At 37.2% G+C, this 27,943-nt stretch overlaps 1 protein-coding gene across 10 annotated transcripts in view; it reads right to left on the bottom strand.

Moving 5' to 3' along the window:
- NRXN3 (neurexin 3) overlaps nucleotides 1–27,943 on the bottom strand; it is a 1,559,665-nt gene that overhangs the window by 33,519 nt on the left and 1,498,203 nt on the right. For 8 of the 10 annotated variants that reach the window (XM_029950481.1, XM_029950474.1, XM_029950480.1 and 5 more), the window contains one exon: nucleotides 19,036–19,114. In XM_029950481.1, the coding sequence (XP_029806341.1) occupies nucleotides 19,036–19,114 (79 nt within the window). Of the gene's footprint in view, nucleotides 1–19,026; nucleotides 19,115–27,943 lie in introns of all 10 variants that reach the window. The other 2 variants (XM_029950479.1, XM_029950476.1) reach the window with 1 other exon arrangement.

Below are 27,943 nucleotides of genomic sequence, written 5' to 3' on the forward strand. Positions count from 1 at the left end.
TGCAATACTTCAATATGGAGTCTTTCTCCAATGGGTAAGTGCCCACTAGGTCCAATGTGATGACTAACTTCCTCTCCTTGAGACACTACTTCTCCTGCAATTTTCTAAAATGAAAATAAAACCACAGTGAACAAAAGTATAGGAAAAAGTCAACATGAATGGCAACTGATAAGGTGAACACTCGTTTATCAAGTTCAATGATAACAAATCAGCATTCATGACCCAGAGAGAATCCATAAGCAATTTGAAAACTGGAACTACTATAAAAATATAATAAAGAATTATTTCACCAATCGGTGTGATAAAGGAAGCTGTGTAATAGCATTTGGCAGTGGCTCCAGAACAAAACAACTCAGTAAACAAATGAAGTCATGACAAGGGAAGGTCATAAAGTCGACTCTGAATGTGGCCAATGAAAGTGAAATTAGATTTTCTAATGGCTACAAGTACAAATGTCTGTCCTTTGGTAGCACTGCCTTTTTTCAAAACATGAGTTATAAGATCAATGGTAATCTCAGTATATTATCAATTTCCCATTTCGTTCTTTTGCATCACATATAGATACTATCAGAAAGGAACGTTCTCAGAAGCATTAAACAAAATTTCAAAAATGCATTGTATGTAAGTTTAGAAGTATTTTATCTGTGATGATATTCACAATTTCAACAATTTGACAGGAAGCTTTTAATAAATTCACACACTAACCAAACCAAAAGAATGAAAAAAGTTGTCCTGGAAAACAAAATAGAAATCAAAAGGTCTTAGCAAGCTCTCCCATTTCTTAAATGTAAGTGTGGGAATCACTACTAATGTTGATATTTAAAAGTAGTTGCTTTTATCTTTAAACAACCCTTTTGTTTGAACAGATATGCTCCAGGCATCACATTTAGATCGTTTGCTTTACCAGCTGTTTCTAAAAATATATGTTCATAATGGAGACCTTTTCTCTCTATCTCCAAAACTGCTTTTGTTGAGGGCTTTCTCCCCCTTCTCACAAGAGAAAGGTTAGAGATACGGAAAACAGCATCTGCTGAAATATCTCAGGCTTCAGAAAAGGACTATAGTCATTAAGTGTCATGTGAAAAAAAAAAGAACCACCAAAAACCTCCAATAAACGAAATGACTAAAAATGCTGCTGTGTTCTTTTGGATTAAAGGTAATCAAATGTTTTAATTCATTAATATAATCTTTGTAGCAGCAGTGACAGATGTTCCCTACATGGAAGAGAGTCTCAATTAATGTACAGCTGGTTTAATTTTCTGGACATCCTATCAAGGGAGAGAGGGAAGAAGAGGGCGGTAGAGAGAGAAGAATACAAAGTTTTTAGTTACTCCTTTGCAACTGCATTCTTTCATCGATGTACTATACCTAACAGGCAGATGTACTACTGAGGGTGGTCAGGTGGTGAGGATGTACACAGTCCCTAAAGCCTGGGTTATAAAATCAATCATATTCCCAAGAGTCTGTTGAAGGCCACTTCATGTCCCATCTGTGTTTCTGGTTTCCAAGCACAGTTTTTAAACTTTCTGGTAAAGGGTCATTTACAGTTTATCTCATGCCTACTGATGCTATCGGACCACCTGGTGTACCCATGGACCATTTGTCACCTGATGAACAGGACTGATCCCAGGGGACTGGTGTACGCTCAGCTACAATGAGTCCTACCTATCATCCTCTTCCTCATCATCTTGAATTCCTCCAGCAGCCTTCCTTGCAGAGCTTTATTCAGACTCATTGGAAAAACAGGATTCACTATTTTTTCAAATTACTGGTCTTGCAGAGTTCCTATATCTAAGTGTTCCCACCCAAGATTTCCCTTGCTGGAATATATATATTTCTTGCTTTCTGATAACAAATGTATTACATACTTTATGTAGAAATACTGAAGTATGAATAGCAAAATAAAAATTACCCATGGGCCACCACCTAAACATAAGTACTGTTAATTCTGTTACTGATAATAGAATCCTTATACCTGATTCAGGACATCAAACGTCTGATTTCCAATAAATACTCAGTAAACTTGGCATGGCTTCTTATTAGGCTAAATTAAGTATACTATTTTCAATATTTAGATAATAAATTTCATTAAGCAAGAGGTTATTGGTATAGATTACCCAAGGGACAGAAAAGGTAGGAGGAGATGAGAACTATAGAGACAAAACCAATAATTGCTTTTAGTATAGATTATATCTTTTCTTTTGGCTGGGGACTAAGGTTTTTGACTTTCTATTGACATAAAAGATGGATCATGTGAGCTCAAATATAGGCTAATTCAGCTCGGCAAAATTTCTCTCTGCTCTGTTGGAAGGGTTCAGATAAAAAAAAAAAAATCTCAGTCTAGATTCCGGTCCTTAAAAATTTCCATTTTTATTTAAGTCTGCTTATGTTTATAAACTAATTTTGGTTTTCTCACAACATTTATTCTGGAATTTTTTAGGATCTCCCATTCTACTTTGTGCCTTTCATTTATCTCTTTGTATTGAGAATCAAAACTATCTTAATACTTAATATCTAAGTGACCTATGCATAGAATAACTTCCTTGGGCCTCAGTGAAATAAATGGCCTCAGTAAAATCAATCTAGCTTATAATATTTTAGACTTCCATCTTTGGTCTCTAAAATCTATTCAGTCTAGTGTGCGGGTATAGGCAATACTTTATGCCTCATTTTTTTGGTTTTTGGATGTTGGTTTATTTGTTTTTATGGAGACCAGTAAAATGTCAAAGTCAAGTCTGTGGGGAAGGACTAACATCAGTTGCCAACTTTTATTTGCTAATTAAAGATGTTATAAACTGACAAAATATCATTTTTGTCAAAGACTATGATTTAGTCATCAAAACCCAGAAGATACAATCTCAGAATATCGGGCAGTTCTGTAAGTTTCACTTTGTGGGAATTCTATATATATTATCCTTACCTTTCTCATTTCACCATGAAGGAGAAAATGTTTTGGCATGACTTGACACTATTTTACATTTGAGTTTTGGAACCATAGCTCCAATTTGCCTAATCATCTGTCCTCAGCACAGGAAGGTGACAGAAGGAACAACTTCTCACCAGTGTGTGCACTGGTTGAGTCTGTAGCACAGGCCACTTTTGGTCCCTACTGATCACTTCACCATCTTTCTGAGATCTTTTAGCTGGTTCCGCTAGTGACCAACATTATAGACAGGTGTAGAGCTGACCCCCTACATGGCCAGTAGAAGAAAAAAACCCATTTTTTCATATATTCTCTGAATTTTCTGTTGGATACTAACTCAGTTTAAAATAAAATTTTGAATTTTCTGCTTTTTTAACCTTAATACAAGGCATCAGTAAAACAGCACGGATTATGGATTTAGGACACGTAGGGATTTAATTCTAACTAACAAAAAACTGGCTCAGTGACCTTGAGCAAATCAATTAACCTATGCAGGCTTTAGTTTTGTCACCTAAAACAAAATAATTACAATGAACTTCTAATTCTTCAAGTGTATACTCTTAGAGGTATATTGATATTTATTTATTTTTAAACTTTATTTATTTTGAGAGAAAGGGAGCACAAGCAGGGGAGAAATAGAAAGAGGGAGAGAGAAGAGAATCCCAAACAGGCTCCAGGGTGTCAGCACAGAGCCTGATGGCTGGCTCAAATTCATGAACTGTGAGACCATGACCTGAGTTGAAATCAAGAGCTGGATGCTTAACTGAGCCATCCAGGCACTCCCTCGACTTAAGATTACAATAAAAAGAAAAAAGATAAGGAAAAGATCTTTAGTTTGTGGGAGTTTGGAAAAGGAATTGCTGTGTTTAACCTGATATTCAATGTCACCAGTGATACCATCAGCAGAAATCTTTCTGAGAGCACATTCCTCAAACATAATGAAGGAATTAAAAAATATATTTAATGTTTATTTATTTTTGAGAGAGAGAGAGTGAGTATGAGTGGGGAAGGGGCAGAGAGAGATGTGAACACAGAATCTGAAGCAGGCTCCAGGCTCTGAGCTGTCAGCACAGAGCCTGATGCGGGATTCAAACTCACAAGCCATGAGATCATGACCTGAGCTGAAGTCTGACACTAACCGACTGAGCCACCCAGGTGCCCCTTTTAAGGAATTTTTAAAAATAGGATTAAAAACACTATGTGTATCATTGTTGTACTTTGTTTGACTTTCATATGGTCTTTTTATTTTCACATTTTTAATATACTTAATTTCAATGCTATTAAATGAGGTCATGTTCTCTGCAGTTTATCAGAGTTCTTGCTATTGCTGATTCTGTGAAACTTGGTCTGCTTCATCTATTCGTACTACCCAGATGGCCGCTGGTGACTGGATTTGCCCTTTTGCTTTAAAGGGAAAGGTTGTAATGCAATAGCATACATAAATAAAGAAATAAACATGCAAGCAAACAAAAAACTAAACCAACCAATCAACCACATAGTCAAGTATCAGGCTATTGCAAACATAACAGGAGAAGAAGCTGACTTCATTTTGTTACATTCCTATCAGGTCATCCATCAATGTCCTTAATTTACCCTTGTTTTACTTCTATTTTCTACAATTCTCTTTATCTCAGAGTCTTAGTAAAACACTAATGCCAAATGATGTTGCTTTAGAAACCCATCCCTACACCTCTTGTCCCCAAAGCCTCTTCTAATGGCTTGATCTTTCTTGTCTCCTGGCATTATCTCTTCATTTAGTTTTCTGCCTTCTTTTAAGCCAGTTTGTTATCTTACAACTCCAGGCACAAATACCACACTGGGGGCCTTGCTAATGGAGAAAGCTCTTACTGTTGTTAGGAAGTATCCTGGTTCCCCAAAGTTAATCTTATGTTCCCCCTGGGATTGGGATACATTAGGTTCTGGCTTCATAATTTACCTAATAATCATCCAGGAATTTTTCACAGATTTCTAATGTTAAAGATGCCAAAATACTGATTCATAAAATGCTGCAGTCACAAATGTCACTTTCACAGTCATCCTAAATATGGCTTTGAACTTGTATTTTCATAGCGGGTTCCTGCCTAATCTGCTGCCAGGTGATAGAACACATTATTCTCCTCAGGACATAGGATGCTCCTTTCTGCACCCCACTGTATAATCCATTACCTCCGACACTTAGAGGGCTGAGACATAAATAAATGCTTTTGTCCTCGATGCAGGAAGGAATCCTATATATTGCATCCCTTCAATTTTGTCTGCCCCATTCAGTGCCAGTGTCACCAAAAACATTTTTCTCGCTTTTCTCCGTAAAACTTATAAAGCAACAAATCAAAGAGTACAGGGAAAGAAGAGGTTCTCAGCAGGTTGCAAATATCATATCTCAGTCATTTAGACATTTGTCAGCTCAATAACCCACAGCCAAGGTTTGGAGAAGAATTGCTGGGATGTGACACAGTATATGGGCTGGAGTTCAAGGAATCTACTGCCAAAGAGTGCTGGAAGCAGAGGATAAGGCAGCCCACACCAGCTGGGGAAGGGCATCCAGAAGAAAGATTTACAAAAGGGAGGGCAAAACATAAAGCTCTTACAAGAAATGCAGTGTGCATAACTCTGAGTGAAGATGAGCCTGGGAGTGTGTGTTTTGTTGTCACGTTTCACATCTGAGATAATGATGTTTAAACAATGAGTTCTTAATGTCCTATTGTATCCTACATGGTCTCATGACTTAATGGAGAGCTCAACAAATATTTGTTAGGATTCACCGTAAAAATAGTGAGAAGGACTCATATATACATCGAGGTTAGGAGATTGTGTGTGTGTGTGTGTGTGTGTGTGTGTGTGTGTGTGTGACTACTAGAAGCCTATCAGATTTCTTTAGATTAGGGGTTCTGCAAACTACCATATCCAGTGTAATGCCAGCTTTTTATTTATTTTTTAAAATGTTTTATGTTTTTTTATTTATTTTTAAGAGATAGAGAGGAAGTGTGAGCAGGGGAGGGTCAGAGAGAGAGGGAGATACAGAATCTGAAGACAGGCTCCAGGCTCTGAGCTAGCTGTCAGCACAGAGCCCGAGGCGGGGCTCGAACCCACGAACCATGAGATCATGACCTGAGCCGAAGCCGGATGCTTAACCGACAGCCACCCAGGTGTCCTGATGTCTGCTTTTTAAAATGAACTTTACTTGAGACATAGCCACACTTGTTCGTTTATGTATTGTCAGTAGCTGACCCTATGTTACAACAGGGATGAACAGTTATGATGGGAAATGTTAAGACTCTTAAAATCTAAAATATTTACTCTCTGACCCTTCCTAGCAAAAACTTTGCCTGACCTTTGCTTTAGGTGATTGACTGGACCAGCTGGAACACAGGGCAATGCAATGTTGCCAACTCTCATTAGTTTTTTACATAAAGGGTGTCTCTTGGCTTCCAAGCTGAGACAGCCATGGCACTCGACAATAAAGGATTACTAAGCAATCTCAGCTGCACACACTTTCTGTTTAGGATCTGGCTTTAGAACCAGTCAGGAAGGATGTCACTTGTACTGGGACCCTCAGATGCTTGGGCAAGCTCTAGTGCCCTTGAAAGGATTCTAATAAAACCAAGCACAGCTTGCAAAAGATGCTTTCTTTTTAATTGTGAATTGCAGTCCTTAATAACCCCTTTTACGATTCTTTTCTTCAGAAAACTTCAGGGCCCAAAAAAGGTTTGGTTCTGGGTTTTGGGTTGTTGTTGGTTTTGTTTTTTTATAGTTGGAGATACATAATGTGAGAACATGAGAAAAATGAAAGAGAGGATAAACAGGTGGATTTAAACCAGAAAAGGGGCAAAGATAAGGAAAATGTCTTCTGAAGTACATGTTCGCTTTTGTTGCTTTCTATTAATTGTAACATGGAAAGCGCTGTGCTCCAAGAACATAATTATTTCTGAAATAACGAAAACACAGCGTCTTACCACAACTCTCACTGAGAGCCTGTGTTCTTGGAGGGGCTGTTGTCTGATCCCATGTGCTAAGCAGGACTGCTGATGAGTAGTGAGCAAGAAGCCCAGTGCACAAAGTATTGCATAGGCAAAATCAAGACAGAATAACCTCATAGAAGTGATGGTGTTTATCATGAATATTGGAACCGCTCCACCTCACAGGAAACCAGGTAAGCTGTTTCAACCACAGCTGTGTGGATAAACCATAACTGAGTAATTTCATAACTCCAATCAAGCAATGCTTTCAAAGCCTTTGAGATACATAGTCATTAATCCATTTAGTATTACCCAACCACTTAATATACTCAATACACAAACTTTCTTTCATTGTTATGCAGGAAGCAGGTAGCACTTCTGTATACCTGGGTTAATGGAGAGCAAGCTCTATATAATAAGAGCATAGCACAGTGAGCAGTGTGTGAGCGTGGAGGCCAGTTGGCTTGAGTTCAAATCCCATTTCTTCTATTCTTTGCTGTGTGACCTTGAACAATTTGGTTAGCTCCTCTGTGCCTCAATATGCTCATCTTTAAAATAAAAATAATAATAGCCCCTCACAGGATTACTAGAAAGATTATAGAATTTGAAAATGTAAAAAACGTAGGACTATACCTGACCATTACTTTAAGTGCTCAAGGAATATTTACTGAATGAAGGAACGAAGATGTAGCAGGGGCAAACTAGAGGAGAAGGCCTAGAAATACTTCAGGAGACTTTATTCAATATTGTGTATGCTGTCACTGAAAGTCAGAACACAGGGGCAACGAAACCTGACATCAAATCGGAGTAAAACACTGCACTATTGGAAACCCAATCAGAGAATTTTTCTCCTCAAATTAGAAGGGCTAATAAGATCCAACACTTTTCCTTTTTAATTCCCAGGTCTCTCAAACCCTTTTACAAAGCAATGATTAAGTATCTAATAGGAAAATGAGTTTTCTAAGCTTCAATATTTTCTGTAATACAATGGTTCTCGTGCTGTTTTCAGTGTCAGGACACCACTTTAGGAGAAAATGTGGAAGTAAAAGGCACTGATATATTACGTTGTGCACTTGGTTAATTAACATGCCTCAAATCGTATAACTAAATAGAGTTCATTATATTTTAAAAGTTATAAAATCATAACAACTGAGTAATTGAGTCATGCTGGAGATTATAATTATGTAGTGAGAAATGCATCTGTTAGAGTCTTATTTTTATATTTATATGTGTGTGTGTGTGTGTGTGTGTGTGTGTGTGTGTGTGTGTGACAGAGCGGGACGGGGGCAGAGAGAGAAGGAGACAGAATTCCAAGCAGGCTTGGTGCAGTCAGCACAGAGACTGATGTGGGGCTCGAACTCACGGAACCGTGAGATCATGACCTGAGCTGAAACCAAGAGTGGGACGCCTAACCAGTCTTTTTTTTTCTTTAAAAAAATTTTTTAAAACATTTTTGAGAGAGAGACAGAGTATGAGTGGGGGTGGGGCAGAGAGAGAGAGGGGGACACAGAATTGGAAGCAGGCTCCAAGCTCTGAGCTGTGAGCACAGAGCCTGACGCTGGGCTCAAACCCACTGAATGGTGAGATCATGACCTGAGCCAAAGTCAGACGCTTAACCTACTGAGCCACCCGAGTGCCCCTTAACCAGTCTTTCTAAAGCTCAAGAAGCAAAATTTGCAAACCTAAGAAATATCTTGCTCATCTTCAGTGTTACTAAGGGAGGATATTTGGCAACTGTATTTTCAGGAAACAATACTAGTGAATGCTCCACAAATGAGCACATGATAGTTCCAAAATTTAGTGTTTTAATAAGTGTTTAATGCTGATCCTCTGTGTACACTGCAGTAGAAATAAAATGTATCCATTTTCAAACAGATTTGGATTTGAATCTTACCTCTGCTACTATGTGCAGATAATGGGATCTTGGAAAAGTAAAGTTTCTGAGTGCTGATTTTCTCAATTGTAAGATGGCCCTAATAGCCTCCCTCTCATAATAACAAAAGTTTTTAAAGAAACATGGCGTTTGAATGCCCCCAGCATGGCATGTGGGCCAGTGGGATGCGAACAAGCTCAGGACAGCTGATTACTAGTACATTTTCAGGAATTTTGCAAGTTAGTTGTTAAACAGCCATCATCAAAAATCAAAGTATACAAAATTGCAGACAAATACACTATGTTAAAAACAAAGGTGATAAAACTCATTACTTCCTAGCTATGTTACTACATTTTACTGTTATCTATGCTCCTGAGATGATGGATATCTGAGTATCTGCATAGTGAAAATACTATATATTCACATACTAGTTCTCTGTTTAGATTGCCATATTTTTGGCTTGAAGTCTGCAGTGGTGGGAATATTTTACACTACAGACCCTGCAAATGAGGGCTGTGTGTGTCTGTGTGTGTGCTGTTTCTTAACATGTACAAGGTGCTTTGCCTCGTTCACCATGAATACCCCTCCCTCCCCATCATTTCCCTTCCTTCTCTCTCTTCCTCCCCCCCTCTCCCCCTTCCTATTTTTATTAAAAAGTTCTTCTTAGTCTATGGAGCCCAGTCTTCTCCCCCAGAAGAACAGCACAAAGCTACCTGAGAGATCTGAAACATTTCATCAAACCACCTGCTTCGAAATGCTTTCTCTTCTCCAGATTAGAAATAGGGATTTTTAGAAATCTTGACACTATTTTTAAAATCTTTAATTTATTAATCTATAGTATACCAATTTTATATTCTCTTGCTCAGCCTTTATGAATAAGGAGGTGAACCTGTTACAAAGATTCATTTTCATACTGCTAGTGTCAAGCGAACCAAATCATTCCAAGTCACCCCACAAACTTCCTGGATCATCAGAGGTATAATCAAGCACCTGAATAATTAACTGGGCACTTTCTTCCACTTCTGTCTCAAGAAATTCAGACTCTGTTCTCAGAACTAAAATTATTATGTATGTCATGTTCTTTGGGAAAAGAAAGGATTTTGGTTTAAGTTTAAGTGTTGGCTCCGTAATGCTTCCATGAGTTAAAAAAATAGTATAAAGTACATATGATTTGACTCTGAAAGATCAAGAGATAATCTTACCTCGAAATATGCATGAGGTAGAAACAGTGAGTTAAAAAGCTTTTTTTTTTTTTTCCCTTCCAATGCCTTGCCAAACACACTGACATTTTAGGTCAAAATATATAAAAATAAATGAACTTCATTTATAAAACACATTCGGATTTCCACAAATTTTTTACCAATTCAGGAGCAAGCACTGTTCTGTATCAAAGAAATGATGATGCTCCCTTACTAACACTTTCTGAGAAACTTTTCTTTTGATCTCTTCCTGAAGACCAGGTTTAACTAGAAGATTGATAATCAATAGAAGAACTCTTTGGAAATCAGCTCTTACACGAAATCTCTTTAATAGTAAGCCCATTTAATTATGCCAAAAAAATCAACAAGGGTTTCTTGTCACTGATTGGATGGTTGTTTGACTATTATCTTTTGCAGTTTCCCACTATATGTTCTGCCCTGTTAGCCAGGTAAAAAGTGCAACTTATGACTTCCAGATGCAAACCACACTGATCAGCCTTACATTTCGACTGAAAATTTGTTTTGCTTCTTTGTGAAGTTCCCTAGGGGTGAGGTTAAAAGTAGAAACAATAGGGGAGTGAGAAATAAAGGGAGAGCATTTCAAACCACATTTTACAAACAGAGAACAGAATCACAGAACGACAGTACAACAGTGGACTCTAAGACACAATGGCAAGACAGATGGACCAGACAAGAGACACATGCTAGACTGCTGAGCTGAGGAAAGCAAACACAAGAACAAAACCATACAGAGATGTTGTGAGAGCAGCTCTGCGGCTGCCGTGACCCAATGGAAATAACAATATAAACGAGAACCCATGAGATTATAATCACAAAAGAAAGTTACCCCCATAATTCATACACTGGACTTGCTGGGTTAGCCTGGATGTGTGACTTGGATGAAACACAAGATGGCATCGTTACAGCCATGCATTGGTGATGAAGGCCATGGTTAGTTGATTAGCTACAAAACTGTCACTGCATGCCACAAAATGATCCCGGGCTTGTCCAGAAATAAAAGATACAACAAATATTCTACATCTGCAATAAAATTCTTTTTATGCCATCTGAAATTTGTGGACAGGGATGTGTTTCTCTGTTATATCTGGATGTCTGTCTGTCTTTCCTTTACTTTCTTTTTAATTTTTTTTCTAGTTCATCTGTCCTCAATTAATTACATTGTCATAAGTGAGGGGAGTAAAGGCAAGGGGCCTGTGCAGATTTGGGGAAAAATGAAAAGGGAAAAGGAAGGAAATTAAAAAGAAAAAAATATATATAGGAGGAAGAAGAGGAAAACACAATGTTTCATTCTTTTGTACACAACTTTCTTGGGTTTGCTGGGGTTTGTTTTGTTTTGAACATAAATATAAATACTGGAGGGATATGCTGAAGGGCAGAAATTAGAGATTAGGATGGCAAGAAAAGATTTTGTTGCCTTGTTTGTTTTATATATCTATATATCTCTCAGTATTTAAAAAATAATGATTATAATTACTAATAAAAACTATAGCAATGAGTTTAACAGAGCCATAATGACCAAAATACTAAATATGAATCAAAACAAAATAAAGTAAATTGAACCACCAAAAATTCATGCGGCACAAGATGAGGTGAAACGGCAGAAAATGTTTTTCAAATATATACAAGGTATATATCTACTTATATATATACACACAGGAATGTGCATATATGGATATATATCTGTATAATTTTTTCTCTCCACCCCTCCCAGGGATAACTGAATTATGGAATCATCACTGTAATTATGATACAAAAGAAAGTAAAACCGAAAGAAAAGTTCACATGCTTCATTTGCCAAAGTTAAAACAATATCATGCATGTCTATGTTGGCTGATGTAAAGATGATGGTGTGAATTTCTGTGTAAACACATGACTGATGGCAGGGACTGTTGTTAATCTCTGTTTACATTAGTTTAATATCACTTATACTGTATCTACATATATATGGAGGGATAGGTACTATACATTTAGTATGCACACATATTATATATAAATATATGTGTATACACAGTATATATACTGGGACTTATGGGAGAAAAAATACAGAACAACAAGGAAAAAAAACTCATTAGAAGCATCCTTTAGAAACCCAATCCCTCTTTATTAATTTGGAGGAAGGTTGGGGGGGGAGGGTTGCTTAATGATTTCATTAAGCTCACTTGTTAGCAACTACTTGCATTGGCGTTTGAAGTCAGGAAGTTCTCATGAGTTTGTCTTGAAATGCTCCCGTCACCATGCCCATCCTCACCCTACTACCTAAGAAGCCCTGGGGCTACACCATACTGTACATGTGTTCAAAGGTAAGTTTATTACTGAACTGTACTAATTCTCCAATCACAGTGAATCTGAAATTCAATGCCCCCGAACTAAGATACAAAAGAATGATTTTTGGGCTTAAGTGATTCTGTCACTGGTTGGTGTCATCTCCTATGATTTTTCTTGCTTATCCTTAGATGGGGTATGCTACTGAATTAGCAACCTCTCCTTTGACTTCTGATAATATTCTAGGAATTTCCACTCATTGTCCACACTGTTTCTTCCTTTTCTTTCCCTTCTGGCTTTCTATTTCCTTTATTTTTGTATCTGTCTTCCCAATAGACTGTGAACTCCTAGACATGTTTGTCTTATTTCGTTTTCCTATCACCTATTCCAGTGCCTACACATTGCAGTCACTAAAAGTTACTGTTCAAATTATTTCCAAAACTTTCAAATAGAAATGTGAATACTTACACACTGATCTCAATTCCCCTCCCTTCTCAACATGTCACAAAATATTGAGTGATGGAGATAGACAGAATTTTTAGAATTTTTATCATTCTTGTTATTAGATTTACCATTTTTGTTATAAAACAATGATAGTGGTCAGTTGATGAGCAACATATTTTCTGTACATCATATCTGAGCTATCAATTGCCTAACTGCCTACCAGCCAATTAGTAGACTTTCCTATACTTATATTTCTATTCTTACCCTAATTATCAAAGTAATTTATCATCAAGGATTTAAAGGGGACTCTATAAAACCCATTATTTATTCTCCAAAAGCTTAAAAATTAGTTGGGTTGGTGGAGTACAGTTATAAAAGAGTGATACTATACCATTAATTAGGAACATTATGTGCTCATAAACATACTTTATCAATTTATAAATCAGAGGAAGGAATTCAAAAATTAGCAGAATTTAGCTTAGGTCTGAATATATAAATATCTGTTTGCCTTTGAATACATTAGACATGTATTATAACTCAAATGTAAAAATGACTAATGTCTACATCTAACAGCGATTAATTAAATTAATGAAATTTATATCTATTTATATTCTTCTAAACAAAAATAACACATTTGTGAGATTATTTCCATTATCTTTTATTCAAAGTTCTTTAAAGTAGACTTGAGTTTCACAATGGATTCTGGACATTGTGACACTCAGACATTCCTCTGGCATCTTACTTAGGCACTTAGTATACTACTGTACACTTGATTTTTATTTAAATTTAAGAAAAAAATTCCATCTGGCAACTCAAAATTTGTAAACAGAATTGTTATGTCATTAGTCAATTTTTCCATAAGAAACAATATTTCTAAAAGTAAGTAAAAACCCAAGTAAAATGTACTAGTTGCTAATTCTTCAAGCTTGCTGAAAACATTAATGACAAAATATATTTCTATAAACACATACAATTAAAAATGTCATATTTAAGGCTGATGACCAGCACATTCAGATCTTTTAATCTACAGATTCTGAAAAATAAGGCTTTTTTTCTTCTTATCCTTCTGGTCTAAAATTTTTATTGCTTTAACATTATAGCTGCATTTTCCATGGTGTTCCAGCAAATAAAAACCTAAGGATTTGGTGAACTTTTAACAATTCAGTGCCAGATTTTCATATTATAAATACTGAGCTGTCTCAAACTGATAAAGATTAAGAACACAGTTCCACCTGGAGTACATAAATAAAGCTATGCTCTTGGTGTTTTGCCAAATTTAAATTTCACCCACCCTGGGTTGAATATTACAGTGTGACTAACAAAGAGGTACAAAGTAGCAATAACACCAAATGCAAATGTGAGGGCTGTAGATTTGAGGAGTAAAAACAGATCTGAGAACCACTCTGGGAACAATAATTATTTTGTGATCTCAAATTCCTGCCAATAGTTTAAACATCTCCCTCAACCCAACCATTAAGAAAGTTGAGTATCACAGGCCTATGGATGGATGGATGTGCTTCATCTTCACTTCCTTTTAAGGTCTGCCATCTGCTGGAAGTACTATCCCTTGAGATTTGATCAAAGGACACTTAACAGAAGTGGAGGCAAAAACCCTGGCTAATTGACAACTAGAAAAATGTATCCCTTTGTAATGGCCTGGGAAATCAATATAGTTGCTAATTGTTGCCATGACCACTTCCTAGGTGTAATAGGAATTTCCTTTCATTTATTTTTTTCTCTGCTCTGTGACCCCTACCCCAGGACTTTAGAATACTGAAACTATAAATATATAAAATCCATAAAGTTGGAAAATTTTAATCATACAAACGCTAATCCAAGAATATAGTGTTTTGATATTACATCTTTTTCTAAAGTTGGAGAGAGTGGGGATAGGAGTGGGAAAGGGAGAGAAAATATTTTTTCCATTAGGGAAATGACTGTCATCAATATCTCCATATTTCAAAATGGATTCCCACACTTTAAATCACAAATGTGAATTGACTAAAGATCTTAAGTGTAATTTGACTTCCCTAATATAGTTTATCAAAAATCCCATTTTCTAATTGTCATCTGAATCCTCTCCAGCTTCTCTACTTTGTTGTTGTTTTTGGTTCCAAAGAAGTGAGAACAATGAGATACAAATTTACAGCACAATTTAATATCTATCAACAGAAGTGTGCTTGGAAAGAAAGGGGTTTATATGCAAAGACACAAGACTGAAATCTTAAATAGACACTGACTTCCTTTGTGGGGAACACAATCCATGTGTACAGATTAGGAAAGTGAAAACCCTGACCCTCAATTTTAAATACTGAAATAGCTATTCAAATATTCTCTTGAATATTTTCATTTGATGTAGATACCTTCTTCATGATTTTATAAAGTTTTGTACCAGGATTCTCCCAGAGAGAGTTGTAACACTGAGGCATTTCTTTCCAGGAAGCAGTTAGATTCATGCCAGCACGGCCCAGTTGGGTTCATACTGAAGAACTGAGCCCCGAACACTCTGTGGTGTAGTTTTTTTAAATATATTTTCTATTTCTTTGTCTCCCATATATGGTAACACACAAACATGTAGTCTGATGAAATGGTCTCGTGTTACATAAGATATCACATAAGCATAGAGCCAGATTCCTACAGGGTTTCTTTCCCCTTCACGTTCCTGAGAGGGGACCCTACCACAGTTTCAATGCTGGTTTCTCAAAGTAAATGTTCAGAAAGTGTAATTTTACCTGTGACTCGTTATAAAAAGTAGAGAATTCTTTTCTTTCTTTTTTTTTAAAGAAATGTGGATTTTGTTAGGGTGATATTTGTATGGGATCATATATTTTAAATAATTCAACAAGTTTTATTTGGCTCTTTTAAGGGAAGATGAAGTTAGAGGTAAGAAAAATCTCCAATTTTAATGTAAGATATGAGGTATTTTGAGGGTCACACAAATTTAGTCAAACACTAACTGAGCTTTCACTCTCTGCCTTGCTCTAAAGATCCAGGGTTTTGTTTGTTTGTTTTCTACTTATTCCATCCAGAGAAAATTTGAGACTTATTAGATTCAAAGGTTTCTAGACAATCATCAGCCAAAGCCCAAAAACATTTAAGTGATCCCTACAGATGATATAACTAAGCTGTACCCATGAAATTGATCTTAAGTGCCAAAGAGAGAAGGGCAATTGCTTACATCTGACTCAAAATCAGAAGTTTTAACATCCATTTTGATTTAAAGATTAAAAATAATTTCATTTAAAATTTGATGCCCACATGAAAAGTGGTTGAATAGAGCAAATATTAAAGTATGCAAATTTATGAAAAATAAGAACTTCTAGTGAACCTAAATAATTGGGAAGGAATCCGTAAGAGTTAAATGCCTTGTAACTTTCACAGTTGGAAAATTCTCAACTTGCTAACAAAATGAGAGAAGACGAGGTAATTCTGAAGTAAGATAAAACAAGGCCTGGGTAATTAATCAAATTGAGTGTATTTCCATCAAACATCAGGCCTGGACAAGAGTAAAATTTGAGAATCTGAGACAGTGAGTTAGAATGTTCAGACCCAGAATTTTATTCTCAATATTAACACAGAACCTGAGACTAAGCATATATGCTGAAGGTATCTAAATATCTCCATTATTATCTGTTGTTGCATGGGCAATGGCAGATTTCTCTTTAGACAGGGCAAAACCTAGCCCCAGAAACAACTGGCTTCCATTTTTCTGATTTTTAAGCCACACTGTTTTGGGATGATGTGATGTCTACGGAGATATTTTTCATGGAATGCAGAAGAGGGCTTTGTATCACTATGCGTATAACCTTCATCAGTGTTAATCAGGCCTCCAGGGCAAAATCTCTACATCTGTAGGAATATCTATCTCCTTCCCGTATTAAATATGCCTCTGACATACTTTCCTGTATACCTGAATCACTTATCAGGAATATTTTATGGAGTAAATAAATTTAGAAAGAAGAAACACTCCTTCTTCAAATGTGATGAGTTGAATAATCCCAGGCAGAGGGGATCAATATTATTCTCTTAGAGCTACATGTTAGTTCCTTCAGGGTAAACACTCTGTCACCTACTTTATTTATATGTCCCCTCCTACATCTCCTCGTGGAACACAACAGATTGTTTTAAAAACAGCTTTTATCTTCCACCTGCCCCATGTAATTATATTACTCAAGAAACGCTGGCATTGAATTTCTGTCCTCTGCTTTTGAATCAGGGGAAACACCTGTGCAGCCACTAAAAAAGCAAATGGACTTAGTTTGGGGCCATTCAATTTTGGGCCTGTTCAAGTACAATACCAAATGGCAATCTACACCCACAACCTGAGGAGCTGTAGAATTCATGAATCAGATCTGGAGACGCCCTCTGTTTTGTTACAGAGGTTTCTATAGAGATGACTAAGTGTGAGAGGCAGGGAAGTAGTAGGGAAAGACAGGGGTTATATTTTGGAATGGTCAAGCCTTAATTTTTATAAGAACACTTAAAATCTAAAGATTTGATCAACATTGTTGCATATATACAGATATTGCTGCCATGAAAGCAAGAAAACCACAGAAAGGATAAATAGAAAAATCCAAATTAAAGTCTAGATACTAGGTATCTTAAACTATTGGCCATAAAATCAATTAATTTAACAATGTCTTGGGGAACATACCATATTCATATCTGAATTCCTAAGATGTGGTATGTGCCTAACACCAACAGTTAACTAAAAAAATACTTGCTGAACTGAATTATTTTGGAGCTGTACTTTAGGTAGCGAAACTCCTAATTCTATTTTCCAACAGCTCATTTATGAAAATTATTAGAACAGGAGGGCCTCAACCCTAGAGATATACTATATTTTACACTAACACTCAGAAATATTTGTTGAATGAATGAATGGATGAATTAATGAGTGAATAAAACCTTAGTGTCTAAGTTCTGGTATAGACTGGATGTATTTAACCTCCAATGTTATTAAAGCCTTGGGTAGTACACTATTATCTAATAATTTGGAAAAAAAAATATGTCCACCGGGACACAGTTACTTTCCTTCTACACACTAAGCTCCCAAAGAAACAGGTCACACTCCAAAATGGAAAGGTCCTACCTATTATTATGTCCCTATGTAATATTAAAAATAGGAACCCACAGAACTTCCTGGATTCAAAGCCACTTGCAAGATACCAATCAGTCCTTCAACAAAATTTGAGAAAACATAAATCACCTTGGGGTAAGAATTGGAAGGTTTTTTTCTTTTGTTATATTATTTTTTTTCACAAACCTTGAATTTCTCTAGAATTAGCAAAAGAAATGTTTAATGGCTCACCCCTTTTTTTAAAGAAAAGAAAAAATAAATAAAGCAACCCAAAGAATCAACTAGAATATTCTATTTATTTTTCTTAGCCTTTGCAGAAATAAGATCCTGACCCAACTCCAGCTTTTAATTCTATTAAACATACACAGAAATTCGATGATGTCTGTTCTCTATTATATATATATATATATAAATGTTTAACTTAAAGCAAGTCTCAAAACAGACAACTTGGAAAAATTGGTAGGAAATAATCAGGGCCTGCAGTTGCCTGCTGGACATTATATCATATATAGCTCACTATAAAGAAAGACCATAAAAAGATCAAAATGTATCTGGGTGCAAATGGGGAACACACTGAAGCATCAAGTTGCCAACTCTCAACTTCAGCACAGTAGATACATTTTGAAGCATCTCAGCAGTTGACATGGCATAGTTCAGTACTAATTTTGCATTTACTATGCTATAATACTGCACAATTTCTCTAAACGCACAATGAACAAAATTAGTATAAATATGATACCATGTTAACTGCTGTTGAAATCCCATGGAAAATGTTTCTTTTTTTTTTTTTTAATTGTTGTTTGGTTTTGGTTTCTGGTTTTATATTGTTTGCCATGCAGACTCAGGACAATTCATGAGGTTTAAATTATCTTTATAGTTCCACTTTGGGTTCCTGGTGTTTTGATGTTATTTTGGTATAGACATCTTCATGACCCCACCAACCTGTCAACTTCATAACTGTCAGTGGCTGCTGTATCTTTCTTGTTCCCATAGTTAATTTGGGTGTCCGGCCAAAGTTAGGTGGTGCACCATGGCTTTCCATTTACCAGGAAATGACTTTAAATTTCCCTGGGATCTTATCTGCTCCTTCCATGGGATTTGATGCTTTTGATTATATATTAATATTTATATATGTATGCTTATACATATATATAGGAAATACACACATTAACACACTATATTATATATATAAAACACTTGTATATTCACATATATGTATGTATTATTTTTTGCAAATGTAAAAATAAAGCAAGCAAAACAAGACTGACCTAACCTACCTGTACTCGGCTCACATTCAACGAAGTCTTCGTCATCGCTTGAACATTCAGCAGATGAAACAAGGTCATCTGATGTTGGCTGTGCATGTCAAAGGAAAAATAATGGGGAAGGGGGAAGAGAGAGGAGAGAGAGAGATAAGGAAACCAATGAACAAAAGCATCAAAGACTTATCACTATGTCTTGCCTTCCATCATTATTACTGTTTCTCTTCTATAAAGAGGGCATGCTGTAGGATAGAGAATTTTAAACTCTTTTTCTTTCTTTTTTTTTTTTTTGTGTGTGTGTGTGTGTGTGTGTGTGTGTGTGTGTGTGTGAGAATTTTAAACTGTAGAGTGGCTGTGAATGGTTATGAGGTCAGAGAACCTGTATGGGTTTTATGAGAAGCTGAATGACTCAGAGTAGGTCCAGGAGGTTCAAGACTATCCTATCCCCATAAGTAACATTGTACAGCCTAACTCCATCCTGACTGTAATCTCAGTGTTTAGAATCCAATGGGCAGGAGAAGGACTATGCAAATGGCAGACAATACAAGAGTGCAAGCCAGCACGGATAGGCACTAAGAACTTTGAGAGGGTTTCAGTGCATGCGGTGTGTGGTCTCGAGTGTATGGTTTGGTGGTTGTGAATCTATAGGCTGGCATAATTAATGAATGCTGTGGAATGCAGTCTGTTCAGGAACAGTATAATGGCTTTTCTCACTAGTAGCGATCTCTTCATGTAATTGCTGCAATTAGCTGAATTAGTAATGTAGGCCAGCAGAGAAATACCATATGACGGCCTCTGGACACAGGTAGGACTGTTTCTGACGAGAGCAGGAAAAAATCTAGTTGGAACAATAGTAATTCAACTTGAGACATTTTCTTTTTTCTATAGAATCCTACAGAAATTCCCCAATGCCAGGGAATCTGCTGCAAGAAATACATAAAACCATACATAGGGGTAGTAAGAAGGGCCTTTGCAATACAGAAGACAAAAAGCTCATTTTCCGTACCTGATACATAATGCATGCACAATAAATACAATTGAATAATTAATCTACAGATCTTATGTCCTACTATGTGCATAAGAGTATTTAATATATAGTAGTTGTTCAATAAATGCTCATTTCTTTCCCTTCTCGATATTAATAATATTAACTGACTTGCTGATGTTATTATTCCCAGTACAATGAAGTCTGAATCCACATTCAAGAGGAAAAGCAATTGCAAGCCAGATGCTGAGCTAGACATGTATATATGTTTATTATAGTTATTATTAATTGATTAGATACAATTCTCACAACAACCCTTTGGGACAGATATAATTATTATACTTTTAAGGAGAACTGAAGTTCAGAGAGGACACACCACTAATAAGAAACAGTGAGGATTTGAACAGAGACAGCGTCATCAAAGTCTGCACTTGCAGCTCACAGAGACTTCTTTTACACCTCTTCTTACGTGATGTTAATTATGGACTGAACTATGTCCTCCAAAATTAATATGCTGCAATTTTAAGCCCCCCAGTACCTCAGAATATGACCAATATTTGGAGATAGAGTCTATGTTAAAATGAGATTAGGGCAAGCCAAATCAAATATGACCAGGGTCCTTAATAAAATGATGAAATTAGGAAACAGACATGCACAGAGGGACGACTATGTGAAGCCACAGGGAGAAGACAGCCATCTACAAGCCAAGGAAAGAGTTACTGGAAAACAACAACAACCCTGCTGACACCATGACCTTGAACTTCCAGCTCCCACAACTGTGAGAAAACAAATTTCTGCTGTTTAAGCCACTCAGTCTGTGCTTTGTTATGACAGTCCTAGCAAAGAAATGAACATGACAACCCATATGCTTAGTATTTCCAGACAACAACCTTTTTGAAATACACACACTAAGCATAGAATTACTGTGAGGAATAGTAGAAAAACCACATTAGGTAATTGATCTCACTTAATTGATAGTGGTAGAGAGGTGCCTTAAACCATGTTATTGATCTTGATTCTACATTTGACAGGGAGATACTTCAACCCCTGCTCCTCCTTCAAGGTAATAGAAAAAGAATTTTCAAACATACTTTTTTTTTCAATTAGACACTACTGAAGTGTACATTTCACTTCCAGCCAATTGGAACTGGCTGTTGTGTCCGAGAGCCACCATAATTTGTATTAGAGAGAAGGCGAGCACACCTCCTCGGGGTTCCTTGCTGTGCTTGGGTCCTGTGCAGGACCAGTTTCAGTTATTTAGGGAAGGGCAGTGGTGAGGGAATCCATGTTAACTTTGCAAATGCAAATCCTAAGAGGCAAACAGCCTTTTTGGAAGGGTCACAATCATTCTTTGAGTTGTCCATTGAGGGAAGACCTCCCCCAAAGAATCAAACACTGCTTTGGGTATATAGCAGGGATGGAACTAAGGTATTAAAATGATTTCTGACCTACCAAAAGCCCATAGTACCTAAGCAAATGTACAGTATATACAGTAAAATTTTATGGTTGAAAGGCAATTAGGAGAAAACAAGATTGTCTAAAAAATCCCTTAGAGGATGGTAGTAAAAAAGAGGTCTAGAATACATTTCAAAAGTATAATCAATTTGAAATTAATTGTTGGTGACTTCATTATAAGGATATTGCAGAATGGCCTGTATATGGCCTAACTAGCTTAGGTTCCTACTATTGAGTGAAAACTAGTGAATTAAATGAAAATCTAGTGAACTCATCTCAAGAACTGAAAGCCAGGCAATAACATTTAAAAAGGTCATTCAGAAATGTAAGAAAGCAATGCATAACTCCAACAGAAACCAAACAAGCCATTAGTGAAACATTAGTGGAAACTTTTAACAATTCTAAGAAAGTTATGTCCATTTTGATTTGCCGAAGATATGTCAGAGTTCCTTTCCAGGAAAAGTACTAGACTCTGAGGTTGAAGGCTATTTACTATTTTCCTCTCAGCTTCCCCTGTCCTCCTCTAATTCTGTACAAGTTCCCCCCCTCTACCGTGTTTTGGGTGACACTGTCCCCAGCACTCTCTTTCCCTATTTCCACCTCCACTTGTGTCCTCCAAATGGTGTTCAACCACTACTGTAGACCTCACATATATGCTCTTCTACATTTTCATTCCCTTTCTCCCCAGGAAACTGACCCTGTGTCCTATTTCCCAGAAATTTGATTTCGGATGATCTTCTAAATGAATATGGAGGAATAGTGTATAAACACAAGTACATTTTGCCAGTAGCTCCTGTTAATGGTAGCTAGGCTTCAAGGAGGATCCATGACAGGCAGTCTAGCAGACCACAGAATGAGCAGGACTGACTCCTCACAGAGAATAGCTGTGACTCTCAGCTCCTACACTTATAGTCGGTGACCAGGGATTGCTTCCCTTCTCCAAGCCTCAATTTTTCCACCTATAAATTGGGATAAATACAGTGTCTTGTCATCAATTTAAGTGTAATGTTAAAAGTGAAGCTCTATTCCTGGCATATGGTATAAGCTCAATAAGTATAAGCAGGGTGCCTGGGTGGCTCAGTTGGTTAAGCATTTGACTCTTGATTTTGGCTCCGGTTATGATCTCATTTTTGTGAGATCAAGCCCCATGTTAGATTCTGCACTGACAGCATGGAACCTGCTCGGGATTCTCTCTCTCCCTCTCCTTTTGCCCATCCCCTGTATGTATGTGCATACTCTCTCTCAAAATAAATAAACCTTAGATTAAATAAATAAATAAATAGTAGCTAAAACTAAGTCAATCAATCAATCAATCAATCAGTCAATAACAGCAATGCCAAGCCTTGTTGCCATTTCTAGTTTAAATAAAGTTTCCATCCACTTATGCATCCTATCTTCAGTGATTCATCCCCTTTAGAAAAGTTCTTCATTGCTGATAATTCATTACCTCCACTTTCATTCATCACCTCTGGCTGCATCTGTCATGAAGTGTGATAAGGAAAAATACACTCAAAGTGATGGCAAGAGAGCTTAAAAATCACTGGAAGATAATCTGTTTCCCATGGTTCTGGGTCCAGACAATCTGTGTGGGTTTATGTGAATCCAGCCCCTTCCTTTCTGTTCCTCAGACCTCAACAGCACCAATTACAGCCACTGCCAATGAAATCCCCAAAGCCATTACAAACATCTCGATCCCCGCATTGCCCAATGCAGTAACCAATGTTTGCCTGAAGAACTTGGCATCCAACGCTACCACGCTTGCCACAGAACACTGTGGTTTCAGAAATACTTGCTCTGCCAGGGTCATCAAGCTTTGATTTGCAAAGGACTCAGGATTTGGAAACTATATTTAGGGATTAAAAAAATTATTTTTACTACTCCTATCCCTGACATATAAAAAATACCCAAATTACAAACCAAAGCTTTGGATGATATGCACTTAGAATCACATCCTTAAGTAATCACAATTTGATTCAAAATTACTCTCAGAAAACCCAAGACTTTCTTTTAGTAGCTCTTTAATTTTCTTGTCTGTGTCTTTTCCCTACATCCAAATAAATGCATGGTCTAACTCTGAACTTTGAGAAAAAATGCACATTTTTTGACTATTAGTTCCCAAGGTTGGTGAATTATGTTTCACTACTGCAGACACACACAGACTCAGGATATAATTATTATAAGTAGAATGGAACTATGGAATTTTGTCTTTAAATAAAATACAGTAGCCCTAGTTTGTGTGTGTGTGTGTGTGTGTATGTGCATGTTTGTGCGTTTTCCTATAATCATAACCATTTTTCATAGCTACTCATAATTCCTTAGAGAAAAGAAAAGTTAGTACTCTTGAGAAGAAAAAGATATTTGAACTTTCTAGAATCATGACAATTAATAACATTTACCACTTATTAAATACTTGCTATACTCAGATGTCAGCTAAGAAGTTAACACATATTAACACTTTTAGTACCCATAATAGCCAAGGGTGTGGGCATTTGTAGTGACATCTGCTATTTTTAACTGCCCATCATCCATGCTCCTTCAGGGAACAGTATTGCTTTAGGATGTTCTTCCATTTGTATAGTTATGCTGGGAATGTTTATCAAGGGGCCTTCTGTGTCATCCTCATATTTTTTCCTCACAATGATGAGGAAAAATTATGAGCCTAAAGCTCTCATAATTCCCAATGGCTGAGCTTAAGGTATTTACATATTATGGTTCCCACATGTCAAATATCCTGTTAAGTCTCTCAAGAAAGAATACAAGATCTGTGACCACCTCCAAACCAAATAGTTTGATAGTGGATGGACTACCGGCTCCACCATATGCTATAGGACTATATTATCAAGGTGCTTTATTCATCTTTTATCCATTCACTTATTACTGTAATAAATATTGACTGAACACCTATGTGTTAAGACTATGTTATGAGGGATAAAGTGATAGATAAATCACAGTTCCTCTGCTCTGGGAATCCACAGTCTCTGAAGAGGGGACCAAATAGACAGGCATACTTGACAGGGTAAACTGAATGCCTTGACAAGGGTAAGCATAAGGTGCTAAGGGAGCAATGGCAGGAGAGCAGAGATAGCTCCTTGGGAGGGAGAAGTGGCACTGAGCCCTGAGGGAGAGGTAGCCCTGAAGCAGGGAAAATGGAGAGCTGCTGGTGGGAGGAGAAGGGCATTCTAGGTGGAATCAACAGTCTTTGCAAAGGCTCAGAGGCTTGAAGAAGCACAGCTTACTTGTATACCCAGGAGTCATACAGGGTTGTGAAAAGATGTACCACCATGACAGAATGACAACCACCTGAGTTATCCTGTTGTTCCTGCAAACTCATGTAATGAACATGAATTGAATATCCTGTCCCATCAGACATCTTTTCTTCCCCTCCCCGTGTCTCATCAGCATCACCTGTCACCTTCCTTTGGAAGCTCATACACATGGTTTCAGAACATCATCGTGGGTCTGGCTGTACCATCCCTCCACAGTGTGGATTAAAACCTTACTGTGCCTTCTCAAGAGGAGGGAAATATTCTTCTGTCCCTATGTATGAGCCAAGTCCCATATTAAAAATAATAATTCATATTACTCCATTTAAAAGTACATATTCCATATTTTTAATCATATGTTGAAATTACTTGGTTCTGCATTAAGATTCATAAAACTAAAGATAGGTATTATAATAACTTTCAATAAAATATCTGTCTGGAAGGAGCCCTCTTTCTTCTTTTCTTGAAAGATTTTTGCATTGCATTTATATTCTTTTCCTTTTCCTACCAATGTTTATTGAAATTACCTTAGAATAAACTGAGACAGAGGAAAGCTCAAAACTCTGTCCACCCAAGTAAATTTATAGGTATATTTACCTTCCAATTCCCTCAGCTTCACAGAACTGGCTTCTCATTTTCCTCCAGTGAGTTATTGTTTCTGTAATCACCTGCTTCTAATTATTTACTCTGAAGGGGTCTACCTCATCTCAGGGCAGGGGTGGCTCAGCCTCATTCCTCATTGCTACCCGTTATTCGGCATGGAGAAAAATGTCTGCTACCATGGTCCGAACAGCTCAAGGTACATTCACCATGCCTCCTCCTTCCTGCCCAGATGCCTATTTGTGACTCCAAATCCCAACCTTTGGCCCTTTATCTTATACTGAGAAGAGGCTAATCATTTGAAGGGATAATCATTTTTCTCCACCCAGCTCCTTGGAAGCACAGTTATTTGACTGAGATTAAGCGCAAGATAAAATAAGTCTTGCCACAGAACAGCTTTATGAAATTATAAATAACACACTCAAGAATGATGATCGCCTTTCTTCCAGTGAAAAAGGAAAAGAGAAAGGCCCATAAATATTCTGAAGTCCCACAGAAAACAGCCATACATCTCTGCAGCTGCTTCATGCTGAAAAGAATTCAATTCCTTAAAATACTTGGTGTTTTAGTTTTTCCCCTCTATACTTCTATTCTGTGATAAAGTTGAGGTTTAAAGTATCTCATATGAGAGAGGGAATCATACAGCTTCATTAAGAACATTTATTCTCTATTTAAATAAAGAATGTATGAGACGCCTTTAATTAAATAAGAACCCACAGACTGTAGGTAAATCTATAATCTTTAATGAGATTTGGAAAGCTTGACCATCACAATTTAAATTTATCTATTAGGGCTTTATCAAATTTTTGCCATTGCATAGCCCCATTTTAGATTAATGCTTATAGACACCACCCGCCCCGACACACACACACACACACACACACACACACACACACACACGCACGCACAGTACTGGATAGTTTTTAGACTGAATCAAAGATAGAAGACAAAGCCTGCAGCTTGGGCAAACTTGTTAGAAGCAATAATCTCACCCCTCCCCTCCCTCCCACCACCTTATCACTTCTCCCAACTCAAACCCAATATAGAAACAAGATATAGGAGTGGGATTATCAATACCCTCCTTTAATTCTGACTAACCTCTTCATAGTCAACCTCAAGACAAACAACTGACACTAATATGAAAAAATGAAACAAATGATTTGAACTTGTCATGCCTGAGTGTGAAATCTCAGGGAATCCCATGAGGCAGGCTCTGAACAATGGAGACAAAGAGACCAAGTGGCATCTAGTTCAGATGCTTTTTGGGTTCACCTCAGGCCTTACCTCTATGTGCCCACATAACTTTATTGGAACACCCTGTGAATTTTAAAACTGTCTTCTGAAGTTCATGCTATTGTGGTTTTTCAAAACATTCCTTTCCTCTTTTCTCTCTGCCCACTCCTGGAGATAATCACTTGCCACGTTAGATATGAATGTGTACATATTTTACTTGACTCATATTTCCATGAAATGAGAAGGCTTTCAAGTCAATTGCCCTGGGCTACAGATATGGCACTCAGCATCACCAAATTTGGTTACCTGGGCCAGAGCTAAGAAAACTGACTATGAAAAACAACAAAAAAATGGTTCATGATGTGGGATATTAAGTATGCATACATTTACTCATTTAGTTGGTCTTCACCCAACAAATGTTCATTTAGCTGCCTAAGTGGGGCCAGTCACTGTGCTGAGGGGGCTAGACAGACCCAGCCTTGTCCTCACGTGGCTTATGGACTACTTGGATTTGAGCCAGGCAAAATGAGAAAAACTGATTAGCTGATAAACCATAAGTGCAAAAATGTAAAGTTAATGTGAGTCCATAAGTGGTACCCACTGTAGCAAAAACTGATCATCCATGGTCATTCATGATAGCAGACCATAGAGGAATCTAACCCATAGTGCCACCAGATGTCCTTTAAACTCTGCTCATCCCCAATAGCCTCCGTATTCTTATTCCTCTTTTCCACACTGCATATACTGGAGGGGGATAAAAAAATGACATGTTTTATAGTAACTTTTACAAATGAATTAACCTTTAAAGAAATCCCTTTGCAGACTCAAGATTTAATTAACAGTGGAAGAACCATGCTAAACTTAGCCAAATTTTGTGCCATGGATTGGAGGGTCTTTCTGTCTACCCTGGAGGTCTTCTAGGATTACATAAATAAATGTGGGGCGGCATCTTTTTTTTTCTTCTTTTCTTTCCAGTTTTAAGATTTCTTCCATCTGCTCAAAAAGGAAGGGTGAATCAAGAGACAAGAGAGGGAGGAGGCAGAAGAGAGTGGGTAGAAGGGGGATTAATCTATCTGTTGTTCAAGGCAGCCTGACAGAGGGAAGAGGAGTATTGAACCACAGAAGATTAACCAAACTTCAATGTACCTTCCCCAAAGCAGGAGGAATGTAATGCTACGTGGTGTTCCACTGATAAGCAAATCCCTCTAAATCCTTTCAATTTATTTCTTGGCCTGGAGAAATTACATATTATTTAGGAGGCAAGGGAAAAAAAATACAAACCACCCACTCAACCACACACCATCTCTAGGAATCTAGACCAAGAGCCTATTGATTATATACACCTAAGGTCTGGCTTGGGTAGCTCTTTTCCCTGTTGGTGCAGTCC

Source organism: Suricata suricatta, chromosome 9, assembly GCF_006229205.1.
Source record: "Suricata suricatta isolate VVHF042 chromosome 9, meerkat_22Aug2017_6uvM2_HiC, whole genome shotgun sequence".
NCBI lineage: Eukaryota > Metazoa > Chordata > Mammalia > Carnivora > Herpestidae > Suricata > Suricata suricatta.